Source organism: Sapajus apella, unplaced genomic scaffold (assembly GCF_009761245.1).
Source record: "Sapajus apella isolate SASKATOON/1434 unplaced genomic scaffold, GSC_monkey_1.0 scaffold48, whole genome shotgun sequence".
Classification (NCBI taxonomy): domain Eukaryota; kingdom Metazoa; phylum Chordata; class Mammalia; order Primates; family Cebidae; genus Sapajus; species Sapajus apella.
In genome coordinates, this window is record NW_022436988.1 from 11,212,847 (window position 1) to 11,223,384 (window position 10,538).

Below are 10,538 nucleotides of genomic sequence, written 5' to 3' on the forward strand. Positions count from 1 at the left end.
GACTTCATGGGAAATGATCAAGAGTGTTACACTCAACCAAAGAATGTCTGAGACTAGGTTACAATTCTTAGAGTTCTCTTCACTGTCCTTAAATAGAGATAGGGAAACTGTGATTCAAAAGTGATTGCATGCTTTCAGATGATACGGAAGTTAGAAATTGTAGACACCTGGGCTGTTGTGTTACTCATGGGCTTGTTTTATGACCAGGATTGATGCCAGATGAATGTTGCTTGGGCAGGCTGCAGTGTTAACTCCTAGGTGAGGATTTATAATGGCATTCTGATAAGGAGAGAGCCATTGGGCAAATCACTACTGATCTCTGAAAGTTCACCAGAGATTGTTATCAACAGCAGACATCTGTTTACTTCCTTAACTTTATGTATGAAATCCCCAGATGCGTATGCCCCAAAAATGAGGGAAAAAAATGTGTCACATCTTCTTTTATCAGTTGTCTGTGCCATTCTACTTCACAATTTTTTTTTTCTTAGAGTAAGATGTTTATATTCAACTGCTTTCTCATGATATTTTTGGGAACCCTACTGAGAGGGAAAGAAAAAGAAAAAATAAGAAATAAAAAAAGAAGCACTCTTTTAGAGAATCAATCATCAATCAGTCTTCCTCCCAGACCATACACCTGTTCCTTTTATTTCAGGAGTGAATGAGAAAATGACTTGATTACATTGTGAACTTCAGTCTAAATTCCCCTTTATGATACAATTGCAGTAGATAGTAAGACTCCAAGAATTGCAAGCACTATACGTATAGTTAAACAGATACATATGGGAACAATGGTTATTTTTATGATAGAACAGAATTTCTATATTTTAATAACACCTCGAGAAAACGGATTGATCGTTAAAGTGTTAAAAATGTTCAGAAAAGCATATTGCATGATTGAAATACATGAGAAGAGGACCTTCAGAGCTGATGTCTGCTACACTCTCTGATTACTTTTTATTTTTCTGGTGTCACTGTTCAGTCTTTAAAAACCAGATGTAAAATTCAAACAAACTGCATAAGCAGATGAATGGTCCAATTTCATTTATAGTGTGACTCAGCAGCTGTACTCCATTTAAGACAGGTCGGACATAGTAATAATTCACTCTAATTAACTACTCCTTTCTGATAATGGGTCCTCTTGGCATAATCCCCTAAAGAAAGCTTTGAAGTTGGCTCAAGTTACCAGCAGGAATCATGATAACTCTTTTGTATGCTTCTTAGAAGTTTTTGTCCCCAGAGATCTCCAGATAATTCTCTTCCCATGATTCATATACTTATTGTTGCCTTACAGCATTTTCCTGGAAAACTTCTAATCTCAGTTGTTTTCCCTATTTGCCTAATGTTTTCTTCTGCTACCCAGATACCGTCATTCTATGAAATGACATCACAACGAATATAGTACATGAACTGCACATGCAGAAATATATCACAGATTATAATGGAGGTGACTTTTTCATATTACACCATATTTGGAATATCCATGTGACTTTCTCAGTTTATATAAATGATGATTAAGGAACATACATACATCTGTGGAGAAAAGATCATTTTATGGGCCTGCTGTTTTTGCCTGCTGCTTTAACAAGTCTAAATAAAAGAAATTCAGAAAAACGTTTCTCAAAAAAGAAAAATACAGAAGATCAAAATAGTTGTAAGATGGTACGATGTCCGAAGTAGACCTGACCTTAAGCATTCTGGTGGAGTGATCATTTATTTTCTCAAGGACTTGATTGTCATATCACACTGCTCCTTGGCAATGCTCAATGTCAGTGCCTTTAACGTCCTAAATGTATGCATTCTAAACCACAGCTCAAATAATATTTAATTGTTATTCTCTTGTGTTGTAATTCTATGCCAATGAGGGGGTGGAAGAGTGGTAACTGCTATCACCAAGTATAGCATTTCATAATATCTTTGAGCAGACAGAAATAACTTCCTTCAAAAGTATACAGGGAGACTTTGATGTAGAACATACTGGTTCTTGCCCTCTGGAAGTCACTCATCACTGGAAAGACAGTTAATGAGTTTCCCCAGATACGCGTTTCTTCCTGTTTCTGTCATTCTTTAAATACTTGTCTTTTGCCACCAGCTTTTAGTCATTCATTACTCTGCAGATTTGAATAGCTGCAGATTCCAGAGGGAGTAAAATTGAAGAATATCTGAACTCATATGGCCAAACATACAGGCAGGGCTTACAAAGTACCCCAGTGCCCAGGGTCCTATTGGCTTAAATTGTTTAGGTGCCACTTGGGAAGTAACTGACCTAAGAAAAGAGTCCATAGATGTGGCATATGGACAGGGATGGAGTAGGCAGAGTTTGTAGATGTGTGTGTATTTTGGTACTGGGAGAAGAAAAGAAATTATCAACTTAACTGAGGCATAAGTTAGATAGGTATAAGTTAAATAAATTATGCCCATTTTAAGCATATACTTTGAGAAATTTTGAAAATATAAGCCTGTGTAACCACCTCCACAACTTAAATATAGAACATTTGTTAGTCCCCAAATGTGCCCCTTTGTAGTCATTTCAATTTCTTAACTTCTGGCCACAGGCAACCACTGATTAGATTTGTATTTTTTGGAGTTTCATGTAATTCTAATCTTAGAGTTTATACTCTCTTGTGTAAAGTCAGTGTTTTACGCAAGAGAGTATAAACGTCCATGTTGTCGCATGAAAGTAGTCTATTCTTTTCATTGCTTATCATAATTTCCTTTTATGGGTATGCCGCAATTTGTTTATCCAGTCACCTGTTGATGGACATTTGGGTTGTCTCTCATTTGGGCTATGGCAAATAAAGGTGCTATGAACATTCATGAACATACGTATACAACTCTTTTTGTAGACATATGTTTACGTTTATTTTGGCCAGATATCTAGTAGTACTATGTCCAATAGTAAGTGTATGATTACCTTGTTAGAGAAACTGACAAGCTGTTTTCCTGTGTAGTTGTAATATTTTACATTTTCTACCAGCAGTGTAGAACAGGTATCCTACAGACTCGCCAACTCTTGGGACAGAGAAGCTTTTTAATTTTAGCCATTTTAGTGGGTTTATAATGATATCTATTTGTAGTCCTAATTTTCATTACTTTGATGAATAAAGATGTCGAGCTTATTTTAATGTACTTATTGGTTATTTGTACATCTTCTTTTGTTAAGTGTTGGATCAAAACATTTTTATATAGGGTTATTTGATCTATTACTGATTTTCAAGTGTTCTTCATATTCTAGAAGTAATTCCTATACCAGATATATTTATTGCAAATACTGTCCCCCAGTCTATTTGCTATTTCATTCTCTTTTCAGTATCTTCCTTCTAAAGGGCAGATGTTTTCTTTTTTAATTTTTATGATATCTAATTTGCCCATTTCTCTTCTATGAGCTGTATTCTTTGTGACTCATTTAAGAAATCTTAACCTATTCCAAGTTTGTAAAGATTTCCATTGTTTTCTTTTAAAAGTTTTATGTTTTCTTTTGGAAGCTTACATCTATGATGCATTTCAAGTGAATATTTTATGTAGCGGAAGGAAAGAGTCAAGGCTCACTGTTCCATATGTATAAATACTTATCCCTATACCATTGTGCAAAAGATTGTCCTTTTCTCTATTGGCTTGTCTTGGTAGCTTTGTCGAAATTAACATATATGCATACCCACATATATGTGTGCGTATATTTCTGACTTCCTGATATAGTTTGGTACCGTCTCCTCACCCAAATCTCATCTCAAATTGTAATTCCTACAATCCCCATGTGTCAAGAGTGGGACCTGGCGGGCAGTGATTGGATCATGGGGGCAGTTTTCCCCATGCTGTTCTCATGATAGTGAGTGAGTTCTCACAAGATCTGACAGTTTTATAAGGGGCTATTTCCCTTTCACTCATTTGCTCTTTGACGCCTGCCTCTGTATAAGACATGGGTCTTTCCTTTCCACCATGATTGTAAGTTTTCTGAGGTTTCCTCCACCATGTGGAATCAGTTAATCTCTTTCCTTTATAAATTACCTGGTCTCAGATAGGTCTTGATAGCAGTGTGAGAACAAACTAATACTTGTCATTCTGTTCCACTAATATATATTTCTATTTTTATGATAATGGCACACTTAGGAGTAAGTCATAAAATCAGGTATTCTTGTCTTTGTATTTTTTTCCCTGCTATTCTGGGTTATTTGCATACCCATATGTATTTTCAACTTGTCATTTTTTTTCAAAAATATAGATTACTGTTAACTTAGTTGGGATTGCATTAATTTTATAATTTTACAAATTAAATTAGAAATATTAACAATATTGAGTCTTTTAATCTATGAACATGTTATACCCTCCATTTCTTTAGGCATCATCATTATTTGTAGTTAATGCAATGCTTTGTAGTTTTTAGTGTACAGGTTGTGCTCACAAATTCAATACCTTTTATTTTACTGACAAATTCATTGGCATTATTAATCACTTTCATTGGCGTTGTTAATCACTCAGATTTTCTATCTCTTCATCAGTCAGTTTTGGTAATTTGTAATTTTCAAGGTATTTTGTAGTTTTATCTAAGTGGTCAAATTTGTTATGAAGTTGTTCAAAATATTTTCTTATTATTTTAATGTTTGTGGCATCTCCAGTGATGCCCTCTCTTTTATTCCCCATGTTGGTAATTTGATAATTAGTTTATTCTCTCTCTGTTACTCTCTGTCTCTCTCTCTTTTATGTTCTTTCTCCCTGTCTTCCCTCCTTTTTTTTTTCTCCTCCTCTTTCTCTCTAGAGCTTTAAGCCTACCAATTTACTGCTCTGTAACAAGAATAAAATTTTGGTTTTATTTACTTTTTCTATCTTTTGTTCATTTCCTATTTCATTGACTTGCACAATTTTCTTTACTCTTTTTTCATTTCTATGTATGTGAAGTTCAGTGTGTTCTCCTTTATCTAGATTATTTTTCATAGTGGAAGGTTAGATCATTGCTTTTAGATCTTCTTTTCTAACATAAAACTTTAATGCTATAAATTTTTCTCGAAGCCCTTTAGCTCTGTTCCACAAATTTTGATGTGTATTTTAAAATTTCTTTTCCGTGGAACATATTTTTTTTTGATTAACTGTATTCATATATTATTTTACAAGATGCTATTTAATTTTCTGTTGTTTTGAACATAATTATCATTTCCTTAATAGCTGTTCAAAGTCCTGCTAATTCCATTTTTCATCTTCTCTATATGAGTGTCATTTTCTACTAACTGATTTTTATCTTGATTATGGACAATATTATCTTCCTGGTCCTCATGGCTGTTTTTTTGTTTGTTTGTTTTTGCCCTGACATTTGTTGTATGTCTTTAAAGGGTATTAATGTGGAGTAGAGAGTTAGTTGAGCTTGTCCCTTTTGAAGTTTGTTTTTGAGCTTTGTCGTGATGGGTTTAGAGTAGTCTTCATTCTAAGGCAAATTTTGAGTCACTACTAAGGTTCGTCTTTCCTGGGATCACTATCTAGTGTCCAGGTATGCCATGAGGACTCTGTGTTCTGGTGAATAGTAATTAGGGCATTTTCCTGTCCTGCGAGAACTCTGCTATTTCCCTGGTATTCTGCTTATGTAACTTGTATTTTCCTGGTACACTGCCTTACATAGTTTCATAGCATACATGTGTAATTTTGTATTAATAACAGATTCAAATGGACCACATGACGATTTCTGAGAGCTCTTGCTCTACACACCTTTGTCTTAGTCACCTTGGACTATGTAACAAAATACTATAAACTAGGTGACTCCAACAGCAGAAATTTCTCACAGCTCTGAAGGTTGGGAAGTCCAAGGTCAAGGTGCTAGCAGACTTGCTGTCTGGTCAGGGCTCTGTCCTTGAGTTGTAGCCTTCTTGCTGTGTCTTCACAGATAGACAAAGAGAGAGAGCTCTGCCTTCTCCTTCTTATGAGGACATCAATCCCAACATGGAGACCCCCCCTTCATGACCTCCTCTAATTCTGATTACCTCCCAAAGACTCCACCTTCAGCATTACATTTCTGTTAAGGTTTCAACACATGAATTTTGAAGGAGACACCTCCTTCCTTTTTGGTACTTCATTCTGAAAATTACAGCCACCTGAGTCTTGCTGAACATCAGCGTTTACTTAAGGAAACTACCATGTTATGTTTGGGATGATCCTTGCAATAGGTCTATACCTGTGGTATAAACCACTTCCAGTCAGGTCTGGAGGAAATCATGGGACTCACCTCATTTGTGTCCCCTCTCTCAGGAATCATAGTACTGTTGCTGCCCATTTTTCGATGTCTAAACGTTGTTTTCTCATGTATTGTATTCACTTTCATATCTATTGGAGGCAGAATGTATCTTAATTTAGCCTACTGTAGCAAACAACCATATCCAGGGTGTCTTATAAACAATAGAAATTTATTCCTCACTCTTCTGGGGACTGAAAGGCTGAAATCAGGGTGCTAACATAGTAAAAGCCCTCTTTTGAACTGCAAACCCTTGCCTTCTCATTGTATCAATATGTGGTGGAAAAAAGGTAAGAAACTTCTCTGGGCTATCTTTTTATAAGTGCATGATTCCCCTTCATGAGGGCTCCAGTCTAATTACTGAGTTACTTCCCCAAGGCTTGTACCTCCTAATACCATCACACTGGGGTTTAGGATTTCAACATGTAAATGTGTGGGGGCAGAGGGGTGGAATGAACATTCTGTTCATAACAGGGAATTAAATCTAGTCCCCTTCTCTCCATCAGGAGAGTTTTGAATATAACACAGCAGAGCAATCTCCATGCTGCTGAGATTGATCTCTAGGTATCCCTTATCCCTCTGGGACTTCCCTTAAATGTCTGGAGAACAGAAGGTAAGATAACAACAACAAAAGCAGGATTGTTGAAATCTCTGTAAGACAGGGAAAGCTAGAGTCGGTTCTGCTTCGTTTCCTAGGTAGCAGGGTGGAGCACAAGTTGGCATGGAAATTATTTTGCCTACCTTAGCATTGGTGCATGGAACTGAAAAACAATTCCTGGAATGTAGGAGGAGATTTTGGTAGCCAGGCCAGCTTTCTTCTGCATGGCAACCTGGGGGCCAGAACCCGGAAGGCTAACTTTAAAAACAAACCAAAACCAAAAAAAAAAAAAAAAAAAAAAAAAAGCCAACTTGCTATTCAATAATCTGGGTGGAAGGTATCAGAAGCAGACCTGTACCAATACAGAATCATAAACTCTAGGCATGCTTAGAGCCATCCAACGTCTGGAAAACTATCTTGATTTTATACTTGTAGACCTTGTCTGTTAAAGTAGTAGGGAAAAAGGCAGAAACACTTACTCTGATGGTCCCCAAGGATCTGTGTGATTAATAATCACAAGGAAAAGTGGAAAGAATTCTTCAGGATGGCTTTAAGGATCAGCTTTTGAGCTATCTGTGATACATTGCCTGGGAGTTATGAATTAGTACAGAGTTCTTTGAGGAAAAAAATGCTTTAAAAAATGCTGTAGGTGGTGTTTTAAACAGAGATACTGTTAACACATCTTATACCTCTAGGCTGTGTCTTTGAGGGACAGTCAAGACCTATTTGCTTCAAAAGTATCTCCAGATACTTTGCTTTCTTTTTTCTTTTCTTTTCTTTTTTTTTTTTTTTTTTTTTTTTGAGACAGGGTCTCACTCTCACCCAGACTGGAGTGCAATGTGTCTATCACCGCTCACTGCAGACTCAACCTTCTGGGCTCAAATGATCCTCCCCGCTCAGCCTCCGGAGTAGAAGGAGGGGTCACAGGCATGAACCACAAAGCCCAGCTAATTCTTGAATTGTTTGATAGAGACAGAGTTTCCCCATGTTGCCCAGGCTGGTCTCGAACCCCTGAGCTCAAGTGATTCTCCCATCTTGGTCTCCCAAAGTGCTGAGATTACAGGCATCAGCCACCACATATTTGGCTGGGAGTAGTGGCTCATGTCTGTAATCCCAGCACTTTGAGAGGCTGAGGCAGTTGGATCGCCTGAGGTCAGGAGTTCAAGACCAGCCTGACCAACATAGCAAAACCCCACCTCTACTGAAAATACAAAAATTAACTGGGCATGGTGGCGAGCCCTGCAATCCCAGCTACTTGGAAAGCTGAGGCAGGAGAATTGCTTGAATCCAGGATGGGGAGTTTGCAGTGTTCCAAACTCTACCACTGCATTCTCCAGCCTGGGTGACAAAGCTAGACTCTGTCAAAAAATAAAAAGAAAAGAAAAAAAAAAGTTTCCATGGTCCTTTTCTTAGATAAGATGTTGTTAGTCTTTACAAGCTTTATCCTGGGCAACCTGGAGAATACCTCTTTGCCTGTTAAAACTAACCAAACCGTGTGTCACGCTCTTGTGTGTGTCCCAACATAAACTATGAAACTGTGGGCACATAATGTATAATGACAACGCTCACAACAATACAACTCTCTCCTCAAATACCTAGGGAGGAATTTATCACTCCCTTTCTTGATGCTTACCAATTACACAAACAGCCTGTGGTTAAAGGGTGAAAAATCTTCTATTTTCCTGTGTTTTTGGCCTAGACCGTGGGGTGTGTTAGGCACCTGGTTTTAATGGTTATTTTAATGTCATTTTAAGCCACAGGCTTAGATTGTTCCTCTATCTTGCCAGTTCTTGCTTGTCTTTTATGTTCTACAAGCCCCGCTCTTCAGACCCCACTGGGCAGAGACAGCTTTGTCCTGTGAAGTGTGCAGTGCCAAGCAAATCACTGGCCCTCCGTAAATAATAATAGTGTTAGGGGCTGTGACGAGATGGAAACTGGACATTTTCTGACCCTTAGTTCCACAGCGTTCTCAGAGCACATACATTTTGGCATATACTTTGAAAGCTGAAAGCTCTCTGAGGGGGTATCAATCACTGACGTCAGTAACTATATGTATGTGGTCACTTATATGCACTTTGATTACAACATCCATAATTTCATTTAAAAAATTCCTGAAGGCCTATTATGTGTAAATCATGTTGAGCACAGTGGGGTGAAAGGTGATGAAAATTGATGTAGGTCTGTTGCATGTGTATGTAGCATGCAGGTGAACACGTGAACACATACACAAGTGGAAGGCATGTGCACATGTGTGTTTAGCAGCTTTTTAAATTAGGTTGATAATTTGATTCTTTTTGTTTGAAAGAATACTTTGGAAACCAAACCTAATTTCACTCAAGCACTTTCTTTTTACCATTGTCAACACTTGTTGAAATAAACAGATGAATTAGGGGTCATCAAAGGGTCCTGAAAGCCAGTTGTCTCTCAATTTTTTTTTTAACTTTTGACTCTAATGATATCAAAATGACTTAATAGTACTTAATTTTCAGTATCTTTGGCACTAATAAGGTTTGTTTATCATAGATTTGAGGAAGTAGAGGATATGGGATAAATTTCCATTCTCTTGTGTATGTGCGTATGTGTGTATATAGTGTGTCCTATTCAGAAACTTCTGAGCAATAGGGATGATGGCAAGTATGAGAATGGGAGTAACTTTTTTTGGGGGGTGTGGCATTGGGCACAGAGAGCAAGTTTATTTGATGAATGCTGATGGCACATATGGTCCAAATGAGACAAGATGGGAAAGGCGCTGTGATGAGAGAGCCTAGGGAGCCTTCAGGCTAGGTAGAAAATCTCCCACAGGGAATGACATGGGCTCTGGGAGACTGAGAAGGTCCTCAGCCATTCAGCACCATAAGGATGAGCTGTGTCCCATGGGCCCGTCACCCTGACGGGATATACCTCCCAGTGCTTCATGCCTGATAGAACCATTGCTGTCCTCATGCCCTGCCACCAGCATCTCTACTTCTTCCTCTGTCATCTTCTCACCCAGTGTGACAACACCTTGTGAGATTTCAACACCCATGATGGTGCCATTTCCTTCCTTGTCAAACATCTGAATTGCTTCTACATAATCTTCATAGGTGCCCTCGTCCTCGTTCTTAGCCACCATCAGGAGCATGAGCAGAAAATGCTCAAAGTCCAGCCCCCTCACATTCATCCCATCACTCTTGGGGTTCCCCAGGATCGTGAGCACCTCAGTGTTGGTGGGGTTCTGGCCCAGAGCCCTCATGTCCTCATTGGTTGTACAGGATCTTTCCATCACCTGCTCATTGAAACAGCTGGAAGGCCTCCTTGAACTCTGCGGTCTGGTCCTTGGCGAAGTCTCACCCATCTTGACTGTTTAGCTCTGCGGGACTTTTCCCTGTAGTAATGGCCAGGAGTGGCTTTTTGTAAGGGACTTAAACTGACATCCGCTTCTCTACCCTACCCCAGGCTTACTTGGTTAGTAGCAATGGGTGACTTGAAGTTTAAGAAGTTAGCTCTGGCTAGCTCTGGAGACTCGTAGCCCACAGTTGACTAAATCTCACTCCTTTGGGGATTAAGATTATTCAAAAATTTGAAGAATCCTTCTCTCTTTCCTCTCCACCCCTCCCTGGGGAATGAGCTGTGAACCATACTCCTACTCTTACACTAAAATCCCCTTATTAATCCGTTTAAAAGTGTCTTCATGAGACCTTATTCATTTTCAATGGCTTTGATGTTGCTGTAACAGTGGATTCAGCAATTGTT

General features: G+C 38.4%; 1 protein-coding gene across 1 annotated transcript; it reads right to left on the reverse strand.

The window, feature by feature from the left end:
- Nucleotides 1-9,606: 9,606 nt before the first annotated feature.
- LOC116525843 (myosin light polypeptide 6-like) lies at nt 9,607-10,053 on the reverse strand. The gene has a single exon (XM_032242020.1). The coding sequence runs from the start codon at nt 10,036-10,038 to the stop codon at nt 9,652-9,654; it is 387 nt and encodes a 128-aa protein (XP_032097911.1). The 5' UTR covers nt 10,039-10,053; the 3' UTR covers nt 9,607-9,651.
- Nucleotides 10,054-10,538: the final 485 nt, after the last annotated feature.

What these genes read in the sequence shown, in the direction of transcription:
- LOC116525843 (XM_032242020.1), bottom strand. Translation starts at nt 10,038, where the DNA reads ATGAGGGCTCTGGGCCAGAACCCCACCAACACTGAGGTGCTCACGATC.